This window comes from Gekko japonicus, unplaced genomic scaffold (genome assembly GCF_001447785.1).
Source record: "Gekko japonicus isolate JY-2015 unplaced genomic scaffold, Gekko_japonicus_V1.1 scaffold1101, whole genome shotgun sequence".
NCBI classification, from domain to species: domain Eukaryota; kingdom Metazoa; phylum Chordata; class Lepidosauria; order Squamata; family Gekkonidae; genus Gekko; species Gekko japonicus.
The window spans coordinates 259,068-285,394 of record NW_015168680.1 but is presented as its reverse complement, the minus strand read 5'-3'; the positions used below and the strand labels follow the sequence as shown (position 1 = coordinate 285,394).

At 43.5% G+C, this 26,327-nt stretch overlaps 1 protein-coding gene across 1 annotated transcript in view; it reads right to left on the bottom strand.

The window, feature by feature from the left end:
• Positions 1–1,307: 1,307 nt before the first annotated feature.
• Positions 1,308–26,327, bottom strand: part of DDX10 (DEAD-box helicase 10) — a 255,941-nt gene continuing 230,921 nt past the window's right edge. Inside the window, exons 17-18 of the mRNA XM_015415396.1 lie at positions 21,032–21,156; positions 1,308–1,995 (exon numbers count right to left, since the gene is read on the bottom strand). Of these exons, the coding sequence (XP_015270882.1) occupies positions 1,821–1,995; positions 21,032–21,156 (300 nt within the window). The 3' untranslated portion in view covers positions 1,308–1,820. The remainder of the gene's footprint in view (positions 1,996–21,031; positions 21,157–26,327) is intronic.

Here is a 26,327-nt window from a genome sequence, read left to right as displayed (position 1 = left end):
AAGCAAGCTGAAAGTGGATCAATATTGAGGCAATATGACCATGTAAAGGCAAACTAGTGTCAGTTGATCGTAAGAGTGCCTTTCTTTCTCAGATTTTCTGATACTGAAAAGACCCTTTCTACAACAACTTGTCTGCTGAAGAACTTTACGTAACTGTCACAGAATCTTGTGCACCGCAGAGGGTGACTGGGGCATCTTGTAAAGATGCACACTGAATTCACATGAGGTTCTCTCTGATCAGGCACATCTGTGCTCCACTGAACTTTGTAGCATTCTTTAGAACACATCCCCATGGCTATGCAGGGCAGAGGAAGAGTTATACTAGTGGGCAAGCTGTCTTCCATGAAAGCTGGTATGTCACTGATGATGATGACTGAACACACAGGCTATATGGTGCTATCTTAAATTGAGGCAGAACAATGGTCGATGTGTTTACTATGGGCGGGTGCTCTCCAGGGTCTCATGGAGAGGACTTTCCTAGGCCTCACAGTTTTTCCAACAAGTAAACTGATAATATGAATTCACCACATGGTTCGGCTTGGGATGCTTTGGGCTAACGCTTAAATAATCCAGCCACATTAAGATGGCTGATGGGGTTTATTTCAGTGCTTTTATGGCTTTTCGACTCACATACAGCATGGGGTGACCAGACGCAAGGGAGGATTTGCCTTTTATGCCTTTAAAAGATTCTCACAATAAGGAATTTTGGCAGGTGCCAAACCCCCTCTTTTACACAAATATTAAAAGTACAAGAACTTTTGTACTCCAGTGAATCTGGTCATCTTATAACAATGTTTTTCAAGCTTGCCATCGATCTTCTGGCATGCCCAGTCCAATCCTGTGCTATGTATTCCATACCTGAATTTACAAAGATCTTTGCATGCAGTTGTGTAAAATCAGTTTCTACATCCAGTCATCTCTGTATTGGGGCACTAATCCATAAACTGGCATTAGACAAGGACAGAATCTCTTTCAGACCTACATAACTTTGCTTTCCATTCCCAGTTATTTAGGGACGACGGGACAATGATGGGACAATCCATTCCCCTCCCCCAATTCAAGTTTTTGTAAGTCCTCAAAAGCCACCCAGATCCTGTGTCAGAATACTATCTCAACCTAGAACTTTACACGACTGTACCTGGTGTCCCCCCATGGGCTCCAATCCACACCTTAACAGCCACCACTCTGAAAGATCAAGAATATGAGGTACCTTATGATACAGTCTTAAAAATGATCACTTCAGATGTATAGAGCAATATCAGCTTTTGGCTTTTATACATATTTTGCAGACACTGTTAATTGGCTGGAGAGCAAAGACAAGTAAAATTTATTCCAAAGTTTCAGAATGTATAATTAAAGCTTAACCATCACATTGCAGTGATACCTAAGGAGTATGTTTTGTACACCATAACAAGTATTTACCAATACTTATTCATCAATAAAGCTCTTCTCAGTCTTTTTACTGCATAGGAAAGCTTGCTAAGACAGGAAAAAAATTCATGGTCTTGACATCAAAGTCTTTGTATACAAACCAATATTATAAATCAAAACTTTCCCCAAACATTCCCCCACCACCACCTTCAGAGTTCCATCAGGGGTGAGGTGGTTTTTAAGAAAAGGACAGAAAGATGAGAAAGTCTAGATCTTTAAAAAGTATAAAATTAACTAATTAACCAACCAGTCTGACCATGAGTCATTTGGTAAGAAATACCAGTATCTCTGTCAAGTCCGCAATGCATGAAAATTATCCATCAACATCCAGAGGCATTCAGTTCATTAGTTGCATTTGTGGCCCAGGAACAAGAGTGGAGGAGGAATAATTAGCTGCGACCGCTGAGCAACTGCAATACTAATGCTTCATCCTCTGCGAGAGAAAGGCCTGTGTCTAATGATGCAAATGAATCCTCTTGGCTAAGTTTCATCTTCTTTCTTTTTGGCGCTGCTGCCACTGTTGTTCTGCTTCCACCAAACTGTTGTTCGCCCATTCCAAGCCCGCTGTAGAAAGAAATCAACTACACTTTAAAAATGTGCATTTAGGCCAATAAGCATTACACAATCAAATAGGTCATCTTAAATAAGGCAGATTTAGGAACAGGTAAAAGAGAAACAAGGCTAACAGCCGAGAAAGGGAAAACCATAGACTAAAAATTTTGGGAAGTCTAAGTGAGAAAATGATCTCATAAAGTAGATTCAGGCGGGTAGCCCCTGGCCGAGTTCAGACTGGCAGGTTGGCCTGGCCGGTTCAGTAGCGGATTAAAGGGGCAGGTTCACACAGGCACATCTGTCAGGCGTCCCCCAGTCGTACTCAAGCCGTCTTGTACCGCTTCCGTCCCGAGTTTAAAAGATACCAGGTGAAAGTTGGATGGACAAGCACAATCCATTACACTACTGCTGGGGTTTGATCGCCCACACTTTCCTTAATTTATGAGCCCATGATACTCTGCCAGTTTGCTATTTTCGCTTGCTATTGTGTCCATTCTTCTGTCTCTACACATCATAATCTCTGTGCTTCCTTATCACTTGGCAACAGTAAAGAAAGGCCCCAAATGCTAACATGTTGAAACGTTTTACAAAATATTTCATTAGACAACTACTTGCAGTTGCTTACATCTAAGGCTGGCCCTGATGAGGCCATCTTAGCAGTCCAAAATAATGGCAGCCTTGATGTTCTGCTTTCAGTTATGCAACTTACTCTCATTTCTCACCAAAACCCACGTCTATACCAAGACATTACATTTTAAACGAAGTAAAAATTCCAGCATTCAAGTTAAAATTCTTGCAGGAATCCCTGCTTAGTTTGGTTGCTACTAAATTGGTATTGAGCTGCGGTGGCTCAAGTGGTTAAGACGCTGAACTGCAGGCTGTGGAAGGTCGGTAGTTCAGCAGTTCAAGACCCGAGTTGCCGCATGACGGAGTGAGCTCCCGTCTCTAGTTCCAGCTCCTGGCAAACTAGCAGTTCAAAAGCAAGAAATTGCAAGTAGATAAATAGGTACCACTTCGGTGGGAAGGTAACAGCATTCTGTGCGCCTTGGTGTTTAGTCATGCCGGCCACATGACCACGGAAACGTCTTCGGACAGCGCTGGCTCTTCGGCTTTGAAACGGAGATGAGCACCACAACTCTAGAGTCGGATTCGACTGGCTTTCGAGCAAGGGAACCTTTACCTTTACTTTTTAAATTGGCATTGCCTTGTCTTATAACCTGTTATCAAGACCTTGACCAACAGGAGATGAATCCAGCATTCTTTATCTGTACAAAAATCGGTGAATCATAAAGCTCATAATGGTACACTATGGTAAGGTAAGAAAAACGCATCCTGCACTCTTAGTAGCATACAACCAGGTTTGAATTAGAAGTAAACACAGAAACTGTACAAAGGAAAATATTGCAATATAAGAGCACTGAGCACAAATATCTTTGTTTTGGCTCTCACCTCCCGCAGTCCTTGTAAAAAGCCAGAATCTGAGATTCTTAACATTTAAAGATTTGTGGACAACCAGGTTGCAATCCTGAACAGGCTTTATCAGAGAATATCTCGCTGAGCTCAGTGGGACATGCTTCTAGGTATATATGCTTAGAAACAGAACATGTACCTGGTCTCTTATTTTATTTATCTACTTCATTTATACCCCACCTTTCTCCCCAATGGGGACCCAAAGCAGCTGACATTGTTCTCTCCTCCTCCATTTGATCCTCCCAACAACCCTGTGAGGTAGGCTAGACTGAGAGCAAGCTTCTGTGGCAGAGTGGGGATTCGAACCTGGGTCTCCCAGACCCTAAGTCCAGCATTCTAACCGCTTACGCCACACCGGCAGGTATGAGAGCACTATCCACAACTGATGAGGGCAGTCCTATGCATTTTGAAATCCGTGATCTTCCTTTTTATTCATTATCATCAAAGTAACCATGTTAAAGTGTAGTTTAATTTTTGAAGCAGCAACAGCAAAACATCCAGCAAGATCAAAAACTAACGCTGGAAACCTAGATTGTCTGTCCCTATGGTAGAGTGTGCAATGTGTTTATTTCTTCCACAACCACTGGTCATGTTAAGAAGTGGAATGTGGGGTTGACAGCATCCTCATGTTTCTTTTCCTAAGAGACATTACTAAGCTCTTCCCCCGCCATAAGAGAATCTTCTCTGTTCAACTGTTACAGCACTATAACCACTTTTGCAGTATAGACGCCAAAACATATAAAGCACATAGAGAGGACATCTATTGATAGGTAGGTTGGCACCAGGTTCTGCTGCTGGGCACTAGCACTAGAACACTGCACTGCTTCTGCCGCTGGCCTTGCAAACATGCCCCCTATACTTCAGAGATTCTCAGATTTGGTCTCAGTCCTGTTGGGTTTTGGCATTGCCACAGTGGCACTGGTTCTGGTGGGCACATTGCACTGGTTCTGCTACTGACCTTGCAGACATGCCCCCTCACACCACACCTTTCTTAGTTTCTACTGCAAAGATTCTCTGGGAGAAACTGCTGGGATGTTGTTTTTTCTGCCTGCCTTTGGAAACAATGGAGGATGGGGGCACCCTCTTTGGATGCCCACAGAATTGGACCCCCTGGTCCAAACCTTTCCAAACTTGGGGGTTCTTTTGCGGAGAGGCTCCAGCAGCTACAGGGCAAATATGGTGCCTCTATCTCAAACCTCTGCCCCCCCCCCGCACACTGAATACTCCTTAGAAGATTTTGCCATTGACTACAATGGTCCCATCTCCCTTATAAATAAAAGCCGAATAGTGGTGGCACTTCTCTAGAACATTCCACACGCTCCAAAATCAGTTTGCTCTCTGATCTGTCATTCAGAGGGTCTCCCTATCTACTGGCTGCTTTGCCTGAGTCCTGCCTCCAACATTCTAAACAGTTTGCTGTTCCTCTCCCCCCCCCCAATAGCCAGTCAGAACACAGAGGTTAGTTGCATATGCAGCCTCATTGGCCTTTGCCTCAGAACACAGAGGTCGTTTGCATATGCGACTTGATTGGCTTTTGCCTCTAACATTCTAAACAGTTTGCTGTTCTGAGGTAAAATGTGTCCAATCTCCAGGTGAGGGCTGGAGATCACTCAGAATTACAACTGCTTTCCAGATGGCAGAGATCAGTTCCCCTAGAGAAAATGGTGGGCTCTGTATCCTTATATGTTGCTGAGGTGGCCCCTATATGACAGCCAATGTGACGTAGCAGTCAGGGCTTCAGAGCACAGGAGAGGCTGCAGGTGTGTGGGGGGGTGGAAAGCTGAAGAGTGAGAGGGAAATAAAGTAGGTTGATGGTTGGCTGGGAAGGAGATACGGTTGCCAACTCCAGGTGGGAAATTCCTGGAGAGGTGAGGAATGGAGCCTGGAGAGGGTGAGGTTTCAGGAGGCGTGGGACCTCGGACAGGTACAAAGCCATAGACTCCACCCTCCAAACCAACTATTCCCTTCTGGGGAACCATCGTTGCCAATCTCCAGGTGAGGGCTGGAGATCACTCAAAATTACAACTGTTCTTTAGGTAGTAGAGATCAGTTCCTCTGGAGAAAATGGTGGACTCAGTGTCATTATACCCTGCTGAGGTGACCACAGCAAATTGACTCTGAGTGTCCAAGGCCGGGGCACCCGCCCAGAGCCTCTTTCTAGAGGCTGTTGTATTTATTTCCACAATGGGCCTTTTTCCTAGTAAGGATATAATGGAGCTGATTTTTTCCCGGTATTTCTGGATACCAATACATTACCACTCACCAGTATTGGTATTCAGGTATATTTGGGAATACCAAAACAAATTCAGCTTCATTATACCTGAAACTGAAAAATACTGATTTCCCCCCCCTGCACGCCCCCACCGGGGAGGAAGCAGGCCCTAGCCCCCCCCCCCATACACTGGGAGGCTGGACTGTCTGCTGCCGCTCTCCTGCTCCCTCACTTATGCATATATACTGTGTATTCTTGTGGCAGGTGTACGCTGCTATTGTTTTTCCAAACTAGTTACTGTTGTACACCTAGGTCATGATGCATCTAAAGTTAACTATGACTGAGTGCAATCCTAAAGAGAGTTACACTCTTCTTAGCTCACTGACTTCAGATGTGTGTAACTCTGCATTGTCAGTCACAGTGAAACCGATGAAGAAATTAACTGCAACTAACTTAAGATCTCTTGCTTTCCATGGGACTCTGTTATGCTAACTTTAGCTAGGCTAGCTAGGACCTAAATACAATCAGAAGTGCTCTGGGTTAAATTTCTTCACCATTAGACTAGAGATGAATTGGGGAAAATCAACCAGCAGACAGCTAATTCTCATCAAGTCCTCTTCCGTTTTTCTTCCATTACTCCTTGATAATTTCGCAAATGTGGCATTCTCCTTCACCATGTTTTTGAGTTGAAATCTGACACGGCTGAATTTTGAATTCAGACACAGCAGGATAAGTGCAGTTACAAAACGGGTGCCAGAAGCTGCAGAAGCAGCTGCAAAATGGCCACTGCAGCTCACCTTCAGTCACACAGTAAAGATCTTTGTGCTGTGGTGTTAGCTGCTCCCAAAGCAGCCTTTTAAAAGATCTGCACAGCCAGGCAACTCTCCAGTGGTCCGTCAGAAACCTTGCTGGGCAGAAGCCCCACCTGGCCCCTTGTTGGGGGTGCCTGGAAAGATGTCAGCGGGCATCACCCTGGGGACCCCTGTCCTGAGTGGTTCTTTTAAATTTCAATGCAAGTCCCCAGGAATCTTCTTCATCTCATTGGGCAACAGCTGGGATGAGAGACCGGGTGCTAAGCAGCAGTGACACAGTATTATGCTCTCACAGTAGGGAGAACATAGTCACTTTTTAAACATCAAATGGGAAAGGCTGAAAAAATCCGTCTGCAACATGCAAAATAACTGGCAGGTTCAATCCAGCTAATGGACAGTAAGATAAGTAAACAAAAGGTCTGAAGCGTTCTTGGATCATTGTTTTCGGATAGTTTGGCGATTCTGAGGCCAGCCAAGATGCATCACCAGACAAGACAAAGTTCTATGTGAAGGTACTTTAAAAGTTCCCAGGAACTGATCCAGGATTAACTCAACACCGGTGCACAGAGCACTCATTTCCTGCAGATAGGATTCAGTAAGCACAAAGCCAAATGGTAATCAGAAGCCAGATGGCTGGTTAAATTTGCTCCAAAATTTAAGATGGCAACTACCCTCCCCCCCACCCTGTTTGCTAATTTCTCCACATCCATGGTTTACAAAATCTTCCAGACTCATCTGCCCACTTACATTTGAAAGCCCAGTTAGTACTTTTTTTAGGCAAAGGGCATCCGAAACACAGCACCCTAGCAGGGACAAACACAGTCTGTGCTTAGCACAGCTTCACTTCATTGCCTACTTTATCGCCAGCACAAAATAATTGCAGAGTTCTTGCTTGCTATTACGAAACATCTAGAAGGGCTTAAAAAAAACTTCTCAAGCCAGTGTATTACAGTGTGAATCTGCTAGGCAATATCAGCACAGTAAAACTTCTATGAATAGATAAAACAAAGTAGACAAAGGTTTCAGTTTTTTTGCCGTCTCTAGTATAGTTAGATAAAATTAAACCTGCATGTTTTTTGCTGTAGGACTGCAGGTGCTCTACCCATATGTTCTGCCTACCTGAGCTGTTTTTGTCAACAAGACTGCATCCTAGGTGTCATCCTCTACCTGTCTATTAAACTGAAGCAGAGCAGAAAGTACAATAATTGGAGAACGATTCGTGTGCAAGCCCTGAAGCCTGATCTTTAATGGCGATGGGTGGCACAGTTGATAGGAGATCATTATTAACGTACTGCTGAGCTGATGCTGACATTTTTAAAGAAACAGAATGCACTCTTTCACGTATGCAGAGGAAGGCTCCTTTACATCCAAGACAGGTAACACCACCTTTACCACGATCATCTTTATAACAACCCTGTAATGACAGTGTTCATTTTACTGCTGGGGGAAGTGGGGTTGAGAGACTTACTAACCAGGCCTATATTCTTCTATGAAGCTGCTTTATAACTGAAGCAGACCATTAGTCCATCTTGCTCAGTATGGTTTACTCTGACAGCAGCTCTCCAGGGTGTCAGACAGACACGGATCTTTCCCAGTGACAGTCACCTGGGATTCTTTAACTAGAGATGTCAGGAACTGAACCGGAGACCTTCTGCCTGTCTCCAGATCTGCCTGAAGACAGCAATAATAGATCTCTGCAATACGCATGAGTAAGAAGAACACTGTCAAAGATAATTCAGTGCTGCTTGAGCAATGTACCTGGATACTGTTACTTTAAATCCTATGTATGAGAGCATATTGACTTGCCTCATACAGAGCCAAAGTGATGGACTGTCTTCTCCAAATACCATTTATCTGATTAAGGCAGCTGTCCAAGATCACAGACAGAAACCTTTCCTCACCATGCTACCCCAAGATCTTACAAGCAGATATGTATGTCTTATAACCTTGGCTACATTCTGAACTTCACGTTGTTTATTATGTATTTAGCCCAAGGTGGCTTACAAAATAAAAAGATAATGAAAATAAAACATTTAAAAGTTATTAATTAAAATCCAGCCTAAAAAACCCAGCCCGGCATAAAAAACACAGCCCACTGAAGCTTAAAATAACAATTTCCCAATGAAAACAGTATTCAAAGATCCACTCCTTAATTAAAAGCCTGGGTGAACAGAAACATTTTAGACTGGGGCCTAAAAGAAAGCCATGCAGGTGCCAAGCAAGCCTCAAGGTGAAGGGCATTCCAAGTGGGAGGTGCCACTACTGAAAAATCCCTGTCTCTTGTTGCTGCCCACCTTACCTCTGAAGTAGGGCTACCAAGTACTTACCGCAAATTGGTGGGGGACACATAGTTCTTGGCGGGAACATTCCCGTCGGGAAAACACACATGCTGCACTATGCTGTCGCCCAGACATGACGTAGGCATGTAGCCGGGCGACGCTCTAGCAATGGGGCTGAAAACTCAATGGTACCATTGGGTTTTCAGCCCCATTGCCAGAGCGTCGCCCGGCTACGTGCCCAGCGTGCTGACGTCACGTCTGGGCGACAGCATAGTGCAACGCGGGTGTGTTACAGGCAGGAATGTTTCGGCGGTAAAGCATCTGTCCCCTGCTGATTCGTGGTACTCTGAAGGCAGGGGCACAGTGATCTCACGGGGCTTGTGAGTCACATCTTAATTGGCAGACTGGACAATATGGGAGAAGGCAATCCTGCAAGTACCCTGTCCCCAAGGCGTCTGAAAAACTGTATGTGGATGACACCCAGCTCTATATTTTGTTATCTGCTTCTAGTGGCTTGACTATATATCTCTGTTATATCTTCTGAGCCAGTGCTTTGATACAGTGGCTAAGTGGCTATGAGGAAGCAAGCTGAAACCAAATCCAAACAAAGAAGAAGAGAAGAGATTGGATTTATACCCCGCCCTTCACTACCCAAAGGAGTCTCAGAGCAGCTTACAATCTCCTTTCCCTTCCCCTCCCCACAACAGACACCCTGTGAGGTAGGTGGGGCAGAGAGAGCTCTGACAGAAACAGCTCTTATCAGAACTACGGCTTGCCCAAGGTCATCCAGCCAGGTGCAAGTGGAGGAGTGGGGAATCAAACCCGGTTCTTCCAGATTAGAGTCCGCGCACTTAACCACTACACCAAACTGGCTCACAAAGACAGAGGTGATGCTGGTTGGGAAAGCTGATATCTTAAAGTGGGATTTTGCAACCAGTCTTAGATGGGGTTTTGTCATTAGTGACCAATTAGGTGAAGAGCTTGGGGGGAGGGGGCTTTTGGATCCATTCCTCCTGTTTGAAAAGCAGGTTGGTGTGTTTGCTAGAAATGCTTTTACTACGTGTATTTAGCATATGCATATCTGCAGTGGCACTTCTCCCAGTTTTTACGTGTGAGCATCCCGTTATGGCCTCCAGTAACTTCTTTGGCCTGCCCCTTCAGGTAGGGATGTACGCTTGGTCCTAGAGTGTTTTTGGCCATAGAATGGGCTCCCACTGGAAGTGGTTGTTTTGTGGTGTTATTTGTCATATTTAACTAAGAAAGCTTTTGAGGGCTCATAAATGTGGGATGGTTGGTTGGGGTGATGGGAATGAGATTATTTTTATTTGAAAGTTGAGGGATTTTAAGTATTTTAGAGTCTGTACTTTGTATACCATCTGTACTCTCATTGAGACAGGTTGTATATAAATATGTTAAATAAATATTTAATATACAGCGCAGTATAGAAACACTGGAAGAGGCACCTGCATATTGAAGCCTACCTTTTTATACAACAACATTTTTATTTAATCTAAATTAATTAAAACCAACATTTCTGGCCCATTCTGCAGTTCTGCCAGTTTTTTAAACCCGGGAGGATTACAGTTAACTGAAGCTACAATTGGGGCATCTGTTCATAACAAGGTTAAGAGCTTAAAAACTCAATAGTATAAAGGCAACATAAAAAATTCTTGAAGCATATGAAAGCCTAACAGATTGTTTTAAAGGCCTTATTTAAAAACAAAAATGATTGAGTCAGTGCAAGCTACTTTTAAAATCAGCTAGCAAATATCTTTTTCTTCTAAATAAAGTGGGGTGAAGCTCCAATTTTTTTCAACTACTCAAAATAGCACTTTGGAGTTGTCATGATCTGGGCTGTGCATAGGGTTGCCAAGTCAGAAACTTACCAGAGCAGGGGACTCCTGGCCGTTGTCTGGAGCGTGCGCGCACTTGCGAAGTGCGCGCCGCATCCACATCACCCAGAAGTGACGCGGGTACGCCAGGCACTCTGGGGCGGGGCCAGGACCATCCGAGGGAAAACCATAGTTTCCCCTCGGATGACCGTGGCCCCGCCCCCAGCGTGCCCGGCGTACCCGTGTCACTTCTAGGTGACGTGCACGTGGGGGTGGAGTTCCCCCCAGGGCCCGATCCGCCGGCGGCGAGGAACGTGCCTCTGGGGCGGGGTTTTCCCGCCCCCCAGGGGGACTTGACAAGCCTAGCTGTGCAAGTAAAAGCCTAGCAGGCCCAGGGAGTCTGAGTAGCAGTGGGAGGAGTCCAGGCCTACAACTCCCAGAGGTCCCTGAGAGGTTTCGGTGGAAATTTTAGCCAATCACAGAGAAAGGGGACTTATAACAAAAGAGCTGGTATAGAAGAAGAGCTGTTCTTTCTTCCAAGAGAGCAGGGCTAGAGGGAAGGCTGCTGCTGGGAGAGACCCTCACCCTGAGGGGAAGGGTGAGTAGACTCAGGCCCAACTGAGACAGTGAACTAGGAACTGTGAGTCTAGTCACATTAGGGCATTTGGTTTCTTTTGCCTTCACCCACTTATCGTTATTGTTCTTGCACCTTGTTTGTTTCCTATATTGGGCTGACCTCCTGTAAAAATAAACCTTTTATTTGTTGTTAACTCTGCCTGGTCCTCATGCCTGTTATTTGGCCAAATAAAGGAGGTCTGAAGGTCTTGGGATCCTAAAACCAGAGTGGTGGCAGCGTCAGGTGACACCCCACCTGAGCCATGAAAGGAGTTATATTATTGTATACTGTGTTCTTAATCTGGCATTAATTGTATTGTATTTTATACTGTTGAAACCTGCCCTAAGCCCACTTGCAGGGACGGCAGGATATAAATCAAAATAAATAAATAAAATAATATAAATCACGAAAATTAATTCAATGTTTTCGGGAAACATCTTGGTAAGTGGACCACTGAAAGTGGTGGTGTTCAGCTGATTCCGAAAGTACAGAATTCAGGAACATGTCAGTCCCTCTGAATATTCCCTTCTCTGGTAGTGATTAAATGAACTGAAAAAATGGCCATGAAGGACAGAGACAGGAAGACGGTGGCCTTAAAAATGCACAATACATTTTCTTTGGAAAAAGAAAACAGGATGGCAGAATCCAGAGGAAGAAGAAGAAGAAGAGAAGAAGAAGAGATTGGAGTCTCAGAGCGGCTTACAAACTCCTTTCCCTTCACTCACTAGCTTCATACAGACCTGTTTATCCTGAGTGGAAGGGGGGGGGGGAGGAAAGGCCTCAGTGGGTTTACCTGGCAATGCACCAGTCCCTCAGCCCCTCACACCTACTGCATTACACCTCATAAAGAAACATTTCTAGCAACTTTTTGCCATGTGAAAACCATAACATGAAAATTGGCGTGCGGGGTGGGTGGGTGATCAGAAAGAGACAGGCACACATACATTTTAATCTGCAAGGCCACAGGAAGAGTTCTAAAAAAAACAATTAATGCAGACCTTCTCATTTAAACTATTACATGTGTATGAACATCCAATGCTGCTGCCTTGTACCAAATTAAACAATTGGTTCATCATATTTTCTATTGTCTTACCCCAACCAGCAGCAGCCTTCCAAAGTCTCAGCTTTCCCCACAGAGTTATCTGGTATTCTTTCAGAAGGAAATAACAGAGATGGAAATACTTGCTTAGCCCTGGCAGTCAACAGGAATATCCTAAGCAGTGCCTCTGAGCACATGGAAAGTCCTTTTCCATTGCACCAGTGGAGCCTGATCCGTCCCCACATAAAATCACAGAGCAGGGCTGACAGGACAGATGTCATGGTTCCCAAACAGGAATAAATCATAGCTCTCCTCCTTTTAGAAATTAAATATTGCCTGTGCTGGCTTGCAAGTGTACCATACATAACTAGAGAACAGACTTTCTCCCTCTTGCTTTCGCAATTCAAATATACTACAAAAGAGGGAAGAGCAACAGAGAAGAATATTCAACACTGACAGTGAACATGGTATGCCTGACATCTAACTCCTTGCACTTGGAATAACTTATTTCCTAAGAAAGCTGGTTTTCTAGCATAATGCAGAAGAGAGAATTTAGAAATAACTGGCCTCTTAAGAATTGGCGTTTTGCTCAATCAAGGAGCTAGCACTAAAGAAACCACACACATGTACATTTTAATTTGTAGGCCATTGCAAGGATTCTAATGAAAATTAATTAATGCAGACCCCAGCGCTGCATCTTCCTCATTCAGCACCAGAAAGCTGACTGCACACACAGTCCTAGTAATGAAAATATATCGTGTGTTGTGTTATTCTGCTTTCCAGCCATTCCACTTAATGCCCATTGAAAACCTGCTAAAATGAGGTACATAAAAACAACTAAGGTAAAAGATCCATCAGCTTGAGAGTCCTTTTATATCCTGTTCTCGGAGACTGGATGGACTTTGTTTGGGTTAAGCATGGCGCTGCGGCAGAGGGTGAGCAGAATGTAATTAAAACGGGAGATCATGGAGCAAAATGAGTTTTCTTTTATTGTATTAAATGGCCAACAATAATGTTAATAACATATTCTATTCCCTTATTGCTCTTATTAAGTCGCATGGAAGGCGTCTCATTATTATTGAAAAACCATCTTATTGGTGACTCTCCAGAAGCACTGGAGTGCACCAGGAGTAATATGTCTAAATGGGATGCATTTTATGGGCACAATCCAGTACAGAATAGACATAAAAGTAATTGGGCTTATGGACATCCAACTCAGTGCTGGACTATGGCTACCATTCCAATAAAAAAACATAACATAAAATCAAATAAAATATTAAATGTAACAAAATCACAACCAAATAGCACTGGATAAAACCATTACAGGAACATCAGCAAGCTTCTACAATGTCGTACAAATGTCCCTACACAACTTGGGGAGGCAAGTAGTAGCTGTGCTAACCTTACGTCCTGGATGAGGGAGTTCCATAGCTTATCATCATCTCAGTAACCTTTACAAGTACCATGTAAGTCAGGTTGATGTTTTCCCCCCTGTATCAGAACTGCAGGGTTAAGGCTTGGGGTCAATAACTTGCCTAAGTACTTCCAGTACCTCTGTAGCCAGAGGTAAAATCTGAACATATCACTGCTTATTCCCTAGTCTAAACCACTACACTAATTAAAACTGCCTGGGTAAAATTACTGTGAGAAATAGTAATTATACAAGGTGATGTGCCCAACCACTAAATACACATAGATAAAATAAAATAATACATATGAAGAGGTCATTATCATACAATACAGAAGTTCTCCATGCTTTAAGACCTGCAGTTGCACAAACCAATCCTTCACTTATCATGAGAGAAAGGATAAGTAATTAAAGTTGAGGCATACACCTGAGATTTATTAAGTATACACCTAAGGGTGTGAAAATGCAGAACTGATATTTAAAAACCTGTGAACCATTCAGGTGCACTGAGCCAACAGCCAGGGCTGAGTGTATACTCAGTAGCAAGCCTAGGTCTATTGCTGTGTAATGTGGGAATCCATCCTTAGAGGACAAACATCTTTTAAAATTAACTACCTGCACTTGTGTCTTTGTTCAGGCTTGTTGTATGCTCATGAACACATAAATTTGTAGTGAGCCTTCCTTTCTTGAAAGAAATGTAGAGAAATAACAAGTAATAAATAAAGAAGAATAAATTCATAAAAATACCATGATCTCCACCCTGGATTACTCTCTCCCGCTACATACCTTGTTAGCTTACAGACAGTTGTGTGTATTCACCTAAATCCACGCCTGCTTTTAAGCTATTACGCAAAACCTTCGCATGTTATAAAAGGAAGTTCAAAACGATGGTCCAACTGAATTAAAACAACAAAATCCCAGACCTAAGCCATAAACATACAGCTCATCACGAGGCCAACAAATAATCATCGACTGCCTCTGAAGCCTCATTTTCCCACTTCCTTCAGGCATTCAGCTTCATCTTCTTCAGCCCACTGAAACTGCTGCTGCCAAAACTGTCCTTACCGTCCATCGCTCACTGCTACACAGTCTGTGCCCTCTCCGCCATGCTGCACATGAGATTAAAATGTCCTTCAACCGTCTGTATTGCTCAGCCCCCAAACCATCTCTAACTTCTCTTTTTGTAACGCCCCCCCCTTTTGACCAACATTTCAGATTCTTTTAACCGCTCGTCTCCTTTCCACTTTCTTCCAAGCTACTGTCATTATTTATTTAAAATGTTTATGGGCTGCTCAACAGTGGCTTACAGCAACTGCTACCACCATTAAAACAGAATAAAATACTAGTACAAATAATCTAATAAACTGATTTCCCCCCCCCAAAAAAAATCCCACTTTTCAGCCAAAGCTAGTTACCAAAAGAGACTCACAAGATACCATCAGACTTTGATTTCCATGAACCTGTTTTGAAAGTTAGCTTCGTTTGACAAAATGGGATAAAAATATAAGATGACTGATAATTAAAATGCAATCAAGATGTTCCCTGGGAAGTGGATTCTCAGTTGAGCTGGATCCAGGCACGCTAAAGAGGTAGCCTGCTTGCCTTTCTTCCCTCTCCCTGAAGGCCTCAGCAACAGCAGTTAGAATCATATAGCAGCAGCCCATACAAAGCCTCAAAAGCCACCCAGAACAGGTGGGCTTGACACCACCCCTGGAAGGCACCAACGCTGGATGTCTTTAGGGAAGTCACTTCACAACCTTGAGGTCTAAACACTACTTCTAATTTCCTTACCTCATTTAGCTGCTACTGTTATCTACCATGAAATAATGCTTACTAAATACTGGAAAGACTAGGTGTTCGTCTGATGCAAATTGAAAGGATTAAGATAGGAGTGTAGCCCCAATGAGGGACCAGGTGTTACCCTCATCAGCTTTATTAAATAATATTCTTGCCTTTATTTTGATTATGGGAATTAGCATCAAAGGCAGAGCTTAGCAAGAGGTGGGGCAATAGCGAGATCTGGCTATCAGTTTTTACAGAGATAGTCTAGGCACGCGGGAGTCAATGGCCAGTCCAAATTGTAAAAGAAATAGATTTTATAAGGGAAAAATAATAATTTGGACATTTACATTCAAATCAAGGATTTCAAGCATAAAAGAAGAAATAAAAGGCGGTAGCTAACAGAAAGGGGAGGGGGAATGGAGTAATACTATACCTATCCTGTAGGGGTGATGAGGTCCAGGCGATGTAGGGAGGAGACCCAAAACTGTCAGGTTTGGGAGTGCATCTCTACTGTAGGCTGCATCAGAGTGACACACACTTGAGGCCATGTGCTTTGGTGGATACAGACATCGGGAAACAATGCAGACCAATGGGAGGCCTTGAGGGGCTTGTCTCAGACGAAGACAAAAGATTACCTGGACCAATCAGGGCTCCAAGGGGGTGTGACACCAGGAGGAGTCAAACCTAGGTGTGACCAATGAGGTTACAGAGGGGCAGAGTCTGGAGTCACAATAGCATTGATTAGATCAGCCAGGTGCTAGATAGCTGGGCTGGGAGTGTGCAGGGGTTCCCAGGTAGGGGACAAAAGACTACATATATCTTGATGGGATTTATCAGTGGTAAAACAATGTCACGCTGGAAACTTGGTGATGAGTTCCCAGGTCTGGACAAAAGGAACTGGAGGTTTCTTCTACATGCAACATAGAAGTTCAGGTCTGATTCTTGATTGCATCTATGGTGGTAAAAGGTTATGTGATTGTCCATTTGAACTAATCAAAAGAAAACAATACTGCTTGATGAACCACCTGGTCCTGGGTGGGGGAAAAGAGTAAAAGTCAAGACTTGTCATTGTCAAGGAGATGTGAGAAGGGAAGATGAGATTAGCGGTGGAGACTGAAAAGATGTTCCTCTGGAACAGGCAGGTCCATTGTCTGGACTATGCAGATGTTGGGGGGGGGGGAGTTGCAGCTGTCAGGACAAGATCTCATGTGCTTTTCCAGGGTCATATTCTAGGCATAATATTTGTCTGCCAGTCCTGGCCTCCATCTTTATGTTCACATATGTCACGCAGCCTGTTATTTGGACTCCTAGGGCAGCCTTGTGGGGTCCACTGATGGTTCAGAAGACCCTCCTGTTGGACCAGGGACAGGCATACTTATACAGGTTCAAGATGTCCCATGGGTGAGGCCTGATGTACACATGCTGTACTATGAGGTGGTAATGAAACAGTAGAATGGAGTGTATCATTTCAGACTGCAGATGGGGGGGGGGTTTCCAAGCTTTTTAACACTTTCCAATAGAAAACATTATTTGCAAGCAGAAAACTGGCATAGCAGGGTGTGGAATGGAATAGAACCATTATAGTCTAGGGCTTTTAATAAAAAATGCAGGGAGTTTTTACATGGGGTAATATTAAAAACACACACCAAAACCCCCGATCTTCTACAATAACTCAAAGTGGTATCTCCGTTCAACTAGCTTAATTTTCTTGTATATTTAAGCCAACCCTCAGACTCAGGGTACCTGCCCTCAGAAGCTACAGCTCCTCATAACATTTCTGAACACAAATGCGGCACTAATTAAATAACAGACTTTCTAAAGATAAGTGCCTACCACTAAAATGATACAATTAGTGCTAATGAATTGTTTTGCTCCCTAAAATGTACCCCACCTTGGAGGCCCATGTTGGGCACATTTAAAAGTGAGCGCTAAAATGAATATATGTTAAGAGATTAACTGAAGGTAATGAAAAGTCCAATTGCAACTTTGTTCTGCTTCAGATTTGTTTCAAAACGGTTGAAGGATTAGATATATTAAGGATTCAATTTGACTACTTAATGAATATTTAGGGCACTCAGCCGCTTCCCTGCTCAACCCGCTACAAATGCTTCATCTCATTAACTATTCAAGATTATGATAGCCTTAAACTGAAATGTGATAAATGTTACTAGATATACCAAAAATTCATCTTATATTACATGCTTGGAGTCTTTAATTACTTATCTGGTGGATGGGTAGCTTTGGGGAGGGTTCATTTAAAGGCAAATTTAAAACAGTGGAAGGCAGTTTCTCTCCCATGGTAGAAGAAAAAGATAAGATGCTACTAATATGGGTAAAAGATTAATGGTTATTTTATAAAACTGCCACAGGCAGTTTTATTTTTAGAATAAAGTCTCCAGCAACCTGCTCTGATGCATGTTTACTCAGAAGTAAACTGAATTACTGGGTACTTGCTCTTAAGTTACAACATACAGGATTCAGCCTTAGCCTGAACGTTTTTTCCATTAAAAATTTAAAAACTGTTTTCCCTTTAAAATAAGCAATGCCTGCTAGAACCTGTTTCTATTCTGAGGCATGTTTCAGAATTTCAAAAGCAAAACATAGTTATTATTGTTAATTAAGGTCCGCCTCCCCAAAAAAACTATGCGCTTTACAATAATAAAAATAGAGACAAACCATACAGGCTTCCTCTAACGAAGCGCTAGTTTGGGATTACGTGCTTCATAGTTCCTTCTTCCTTAATGCCTGATTCTCAAGCTTCATTTGGCCCGAACTGATCTGTCACCCCCATCAACCCAGCTCTGTTTAAGCCTGCAATCCAAGCAGTAATTTTCACACTGCGGGGTGGGTGGGTGATGGAATCAATTACGCAAAGTGAGAGGAATTATGCAGATTGGAATGATTCTTTAGGCTTCTTGCAGAATACAATTTGCCCAGGAGCAAAGTTTTTACTTGTTTATTTTATTTTTAGCACAGAGCACACAAAAATTAACATGAGTGCCATAATTAACCTAAGATACTGGGAAGCCAAATTTTACTGATGGCAAACCACCACCACCCATTCCGAGCTTCCCCTCTCAGGCAGGCCCATAGCTACTGTGGGGCATTTGGGGGCTCTGCCCCCCCCCCAAATGTGAGGCACGCCCTACAACAGCTGCTGCCCTTTAAATGGTGTTTTTCAAGCAGGGGCTGCCTGTGCCTGAACTGCAAGTGGCGAAATCACCGTTAATAGAGTTCAGGGAAGGCGTGTAGCCACCCCTCTCCCCCCCCCTGCTGCCCCACAAAATTTCCCGATGCCCCACCAATCCAAAATTTCTGGCTACAGGGCTGCTCTCAGGTAACCTTTTAAAATTTTCCTTAGCCCAAGGAGATGGAAGAGGAAGATAAAAACAACAGCACCAAGCAAGGAGCAAGGGATGAATGGGTGAGGGTACAAGAAAATACTCTTCCTCTTTGCTGAGCAGGGTAGTATACCTCTACAAGAAAAAGCCTTGAGTTTTTGTGAAAATACTGTAAGACTGATTTCCCTGTATATCTGATCAAGCTTGCACATATCAATCACCCTCCTGCATACAATAATGTCTTCCCAGCTCACATAAAGAGAATGTGAGAATTTTCTCTCTCTCGTAAAACAGGCAAAGAGAATCCACACTAAATCTGTAGCGCAGCTGCTTGATCTGAATTTCCTTCCTGTTACTATACAATTACGCAGTAGCCTGGCTAGCCTGAAGGGTTTCTACATTGTGCCCTGAAGCTTTCCAACAGATTTCAGTGGGCTCTTATTAGCAGCAAATTTTTAAAGCATTCAGTCTTTGCTGCCGGGCTAGGAAGTCAGAAAGCTTCAGACGAGGCAGCATGAAACAGCCTGGCAGGTCTCCCTCTCCGTAGTGAAGTATCAAAAACAGGGCAAATTTACACTGTAAGCTCTCTCTTAAGGGGGGGAAAATATGGGACTTAAATTGATAATTGCCAAATTAACAAAAACTAGGTTGAAAAGCACATTATCTTTTCATACTGGGTTCAAAGATGAGTTGCTACTGAAGACACTTGCATTAGCTTTGGCTGGAAAGAACATACTGTAATATAGAGCCAGGGTGGCATAGGTCTTACAGAGTTGACTTAGGACTTGGGGGATCTGCGTTCAAATTCCCACGCTGCCATGGAATCTTACTGAGTGAACTTGGGCCAACCTGTTTCTCTTAGTCCAACCTACCTTACATTATTGTTGTGATTGGGGTGGGGGAGACACACACGCACACCACTGAGCTACTTGAAGAGGGAAATGTAAATAAACAAATAGTGGCCAACTGATATTGTGCATGGTTTATCTCACAGCCTATCCTATCTCAGAGAGCTACCGTGACAACAAAAGTGGCAAGGAGTGTGGTGGAGTGGCCATCTATGCTGTCCTGACTTCACCATTTAGTTTAGATTCTCTATGCGTCTTTGAGAGAGAGAAATTCATGCATGCATGGGCGGATCCTTCCTTCAGTTGCAGTGGCTCAACATTTGGGGGAAGAGCCACTTCAATTGGAGGAAGCTTTAGACTTTGGTTAGCAGAGTGGTAGGATACAGGTGATCGTACTGTATTGAGTCACGCATGTGGGCTTGATCAGACAAGCCAAGTTTCCTTTTTTAAAAATTCTTCAGAGGATTAAAAGATTAATTAAGGCATCCAGTTGATATCTTACATACTTATTCTAAATGATAAGTAATGGTTCTGATGCAGCCAAAGAGGTGTTCTTTAAAGAATATTTGAGAAGAACAGAAAGGGCAGTCTGCAGAATTTGGTGGGGAAAAATCTAGACCCCTTTGCTGTGCTGCACCTGAGAATCAGAATAAGGTGCTCATAATTTTTGTCCAGTCCTGACTGCAAAGTTCATGAGGGCGCTTTCCAAAAAAAAGCAAAAGAGCCCAAAACCAGTTGTGATGTTCTTAGATACAGCAGTGGCTATAAACAACAGAGACTGCTGGGAGATGTAGCAGCACAGGACAGGAAGAAGGGTGGAGTTCTGGCCTGGGCGTAGGCGGCCTTACTAAATGATGCAACAGTTGCTCTGCCATCTCAAAACCTGCAAGAAACCTTGTCCGGAATCTAAACTGGACTCAGTTGCTTGACACATTAGGCCTGAGTTACCTTTAGTATTTTTCTTCCTCCACAGAGCTGAAGGTGGTGTTTGTGGTTCTCCACCCCTCCGTTCTGCCTCCACACCCAACAACACTGTGAGAGCAATTAAGCTGAAGGAAAGTGATTTGTCCAAGGTGACTAAATGAGCTTCTTGGCTAAGAAAGGGATTTGAACCTGGTTCTCCCACACTCAGCCTGGCACTGAGCACTACACCACACTGGCTCTTTCTTTATCCGCTAGTCAAACCACACAATTTAGGTTTCACAACCTCCCCAAAGGGCAGCATAAGAACTGCACTCGGCCATTTTCGTATTTTCATTGCTTCTGCTTCCACGGAAGTCAAATTGTTTATAAATTCCTGTATGCAACAGGAAAAAGACAGTATTTTTGCACAGCTTGGATAAGCTGGAGAGAGACTAGAAGAAAAAGTCAGTGTCATATGCCATCGTATTCCAAGATGCAACACATACCCAGAGCTTTCAGGATCATCCTCTTGGTCAGTCTCTCTGTATTGGTCAGGGTCGGGAAGGGTGCTTGGATCAAATTCATCATCACTGTCACTGCAGTCCAAAAAGGCCACTTCTTCCTCTTCATCCTGAGTACATAAAAGAGTTACAGAGTTAGATGTTTATATATTTCATTTTTAATCAAACTGTCTGTGGTAATGTAACATTCAGGGGTGGGTGAAAAGAAGCATCTTCCTCTGGTGCACCAGGAATTTCTCCGTCAACCAAAGGAAAAATGAAATCTTTTAATTCTCTTCTCGCACATCAACAGTTTAGAAATTCTACTATGGTCTGACATTAAGTCAAGGAGATAATTAAAAACAAACCAGAGAGTGAATTGTTTCGGTCAGTAAACCAAGAGACACGCGGGTGTTGATGGTAGTTTTGCCAAGAAACAAAAAAATACACTTGTATAAAAACACTCCTTCAGAATTGAAAACATTCACAAGCATTGCTTATAACTCAGATTATTAGAAATTCCACTTCGGTAGACTGTGCATTTGTCTTAAATGTGTAAGGATAACTTATCTGAAATGGAGGGGAAGGGAGGAAGAAGGGACTGAGGGAAATGTTTGGGCACTGTGAGCTCAGGAACCACGGGGTCACAGCGGTGCCAGCTTCAAACTGGGAGGACTCCTCTATATTTCTAAATAATTATACCAAAGTGACAACTCTGCCAGTTGGGACGTCAGTCATCACCACAGCATTATTACCAAACTACTACAGTGGTGAGGGCCAAGAGGTAATGGAATGGAGCAGGATAGTGAATTGCATGTGCTGATTTAAATCAGCCCGCCAGTCCTTTGGCTGCAGTCTTCTCTATGCAAGTCCCACCTTTCCATCCTATTCTCCCAACACCATCACATTCCATGGCCAGAGCGGAAGCTTGACTGGACTGGATCGAGGGCCAATGGACAGGAACAGGATTGACAGGAACAGTGATCAGAATTAAACCTGTTTTGACAGTGTCCTTGAGAACACCCCACCCCATTGTTTTTTTTCTTTAAATGTAAACGGCTGCCATTCATTTCTGTAGAGGGAAAGCAAAGGCAGTATTGCACTGGAAGCAAAACCTCCCCATCATCCATGGCCAACTGCAGTGAATGAACATCTACTGAGATTGGGGGAGGGAGAGTGGCGAAGAAAGAGTGCCATGTGTGTGCAGACTACACTAAGACAGATTGCATCCTCCAAACCCGCACACCGTAATGATGTACAGTTTGCTAATGTACAGTAATGTTCAACTTTTCCCTGCAAGTATCACTGTGTCAAGGAGAGAAACAATTTTTGCAACAATTATCTCTTTTCCAGTGGCCTTCAACATTCTCCCTTCCTTTAGCCCCTTTTTTCAAAACCAAAAGTGAGCACTGCTCTTAAGACACACAAAAAACACTTCAGCAATAAAGTAAAATTTGTGCTTTCCCAGTAAAGCTCCAGTGTTGACCTTTGGAGATGCAGAGAGCACATGATGGAAAATATGGCTTACACACCCCTGCAGACTCCCTTATCGCTTCCCAGTGAAACTCTCTTGCAGTATTTAAAAGGTCATGGAAAAACAATGAGAAAAGTAGAAACAAAATCAGGTTTGCTATGAAAAGGCCTTATAAAGCCAGTGACAAGGTTGGAACATTTTTTTCCTAACATATACTAACTCTTTATAAACCACAGACCAGAATTATCAATAAAGCTAAGACCGGATTTACAACCACTGCAAACTATCAATTGAAAAAATAACCACAAAAAAGAACTTGTTTGAAAATCTAAAGGGAGTTTCAAAGATACATTTATTCCTGCGGTTCTTTTGCAGAGTTCAGGCAAATGCCACCACTTTTTTTGTTATCTTGCTTCTGGTTGCCACACCAATGAAAAGCAGGGTTGGCATCCAGTGGTCCAGTAACCGGAAGGCTGATTTGGTATTGCAATTAAATGACTGAAACACCACAAAGGAAACTCATGTGGGTGGGGGGATCCCAATGGCAACAATGGAATTAAATGACTGAAACACCACAAAGGAAAGATGCCAAATAAATGCACACTACAAATAATTTAAGGAACTAGATACTGGCTGGTCCCGTATGAACACCATCCTATATGGAGAGATGTTTTAGACAAATTGTCTCCCTAACACATTACGGCTGTATGTAATACACCCTGGCAGACCAGACTGCCACCCTTAAATCTAGTTGACAATTTATATGTACAAGTGGGGATGTGTGAGACTCATGTGAGTGGGGAGATCTCAATGGCAACAATGTCCAGCTGCTGCACTGTTGGCTCAATCTCGTGTACCTTTCCCACCACCACTCTGCCTGCCTGCCTGCCTGCCCACTCACTTGCTCAGCCTCAGCTCCGCTGCCTCCATGACCCTAGCTGATGCAATCGTGGTGGCTCAGGCTCCTGCCCCTCCCCCCTCAAACTCCTGGGAGGGGAAATTTGCTCACCCAAACCCTCCCCTGCCTCTGCCTGCCACCTGCAGTTCTACTTAGCCCCCTGTCGTTTCCCCCATCCATCTGCCTCACTGTTGGCTCAATCTCGTGTCCCTTCCCCACCACCACTCTGCCTGCCTGCCTGCCTGCCCACTCACTTGCTCAGCCTCAGCTCCGCTGCCTCCATGACCCTAGCTGATGCAATCGTGGTGGCTCAGGCTCCTGCCCCTCCCCCCTCAAACTCCTGGGAGGGGGAATTTGCTCACCCAACCCCTTCCCTGCCTCCGCCCGCCACCTGCAGTTCTGCCTAGCCCCCTGCCGTTGCCCCCATCCATCTGCCTTTTCACCACTCTGCCCACCAGTCTTCCTCCCTGTCACTCCGCAGTGTGGCTCTTGCCTTCCTCTTCCTATCTGGCTCAAGTGTCCACTTTCTCTTCTCTGACATCTCTGATATGTGGTGAGGAAGGTGGATGCTGCAAGAGTGACGTCTGTGCAAGGAGTGATAATGTTTCTCAGTTTGGGGGGAAATCGCCATTTGTGTCATATTTTTCTGCAAACCTGGGGGGAAACTCCAAATTTGCAGAAACACCCTGTTTCTCTTTTCATGGCCCTGGTCTGTAGATTTAAGTATCCTTTTGCTTGAAGTTTTCTTCTTTAAGCCAACCATTTCCCACTTTCTGTTTTGCTTGTAATGAAAACCCAGGCTTGCTCTCTCTTAAAAATATTCTGGCTTTAAATATTCAAACAGCAAATGATTACTAGTATAGTCAATGTTCTTTGTTACATTCTTATTCTATCTACTTTTCTAGAACCCCAAAGTGGTACAAATGGTTCACACACACTACCATTTTATTAGGGTGACTAGAGTGACAGCAAGTGGTTGGCCCAAATTCACAGAGCAAGCTTCACCACTGAGTGGGATTATTGAGCAAACCACAGCAGACTGGGATGAAGTGGAGAGGAGAACCAGAGTGCATACCTAGTAGATGCTCTGTAGGCCTATTTTATCCTTTTGCTTGAAGTTTTCTTCTTTAAGCCAACCATTTCCCACTTTCTCTTTTGCTTGTAATGAAAACCCAGGCTCCCTCTCTTTTAAAAAAAACACTCTTGTTGCTTTAAATATTCAAGTAGCAACAATACTGCTGCTTATCCTCATCCCCAAAGCCTACAAATATGTAAATTCACTCCATCTTCCCACAATCATCAAATTTTAGATTGCAAGATTCTTGGGGTCCTGACTTTTATGTCTATAAAATTATGTAAAACAACATGTATCAAGATGGTGCTGTAATATACCACAGCACCTAATAATGCTCCTACAATCTATTAGTACAATACTGATAACCATGGCTAACTAACAGGACGATCCTTAACAGAGTGGAATGGTCAGACTAGGACTGGGGAATCCTAACTTCAAAGTGCCACTTGGACATGGAGGTTTGCCAGGTGACTCTGGGCCAGTCCCAACGTCATCAATCTCATTGGGTTTTTCTTGCAAGAATAAAATGGAGGAAGGGGAGGGGAAATGATGCTATAAACCACTTTGGGTCCCTATTACGTGAAAAACGAGGTTCAAGTATCTCAAATAAAAAATACACAAAAGCAGGGGTGTGTGTTTTTTTTAAAAAAAAAGGTTTGTCTTTTGCACTTCATAAAGAAGTCTGGGGAGATGACAGAACAAAACTGGTGAGCAGAAGACATGAGGGCAAAAATATCTTGTTTCAACAGTGAAAAACTCCAGAGTTTAAATCTTGCGCACACCCCCAACATTATACAAAATGTACTTGACGTGTCAACAATCTCCCATCTCACACACGCTTTCATCACATTCAGGTTTACAGAAGTCACGGCTGTCAACCCATGTACAAAAAATAATTCTCAAAAGCAGTCTTGTGTTCAAACATTTCAACACGTTGGCCTTCTTCAGGGAGTTCAACAGACGCCCGTTGGGGAAATACGTACACAAGAGAAATTGGTTTATATAACTTTATGTAAGTTCTCTATAACTTTGCTTATATTGTTGCCAGGAGGGAGAAAAATCTAAAGCCAGAAGATGGCTGTAGTTTTTCTTCTTCATGTGCTAAAATAACCAGTTAAGGAATATTGTCAAACAGAAGTTGGGACTGGCTACTTCAGAGGAGCCCAAAGCCCTGCACTAACCCACTAGATTAAAATAACAAAAACCTTTTCTCCCATGACCAATGTTCCCTCTAGGCTGTGGAGTCTTGTGAGGAAAAATTCTCCCTGGTGAGCTACCGGCCTTAAAGTTGTGAGCGAGCGATTCGACTACCGCATAAATTAGTTTGCTCTGGAGCCGTCCTTCCTGAGCTGAGACAAAAAAAGTGTGAGCCGGAGGCTAAAAAACTGTGAGCTGGCTCACACCAGCTCAGCTTAGAGGGAACACTGCCCATGACCAATGAATCTCCTGATAAACTGCTTTTGAAACCCTACTCAAAAGTTGATCATCAGGCTACAATGGCGGGGCAGGGGGGAGGCTGGTTCAAGAAACACAAGCTCAAAGTTCCTTTTGAATCCAAACATTCATGCGACCTAAGCCATGTGAGAATTTGAACTGTAGTTATGAGCCGCTCTCATCACGCATCATAGTGCACACAGTACAAGCTATCTGCATACACGTGGTTTCTCTTAGCTCGTGCGAGTTACATTCAACACATGTGTGGCTGAAAGCACGATTTAAACCCCACATTGATCAAGCTACCCATTCCTGGTTTTATTTATTTTATGTTTTTAAAGAAAGCTTGTGCAAAGAGACATACATGCATTCAATGTAACATGTATATAGTCCATCACTAGCTCCTTCGTACAGCTCGGTT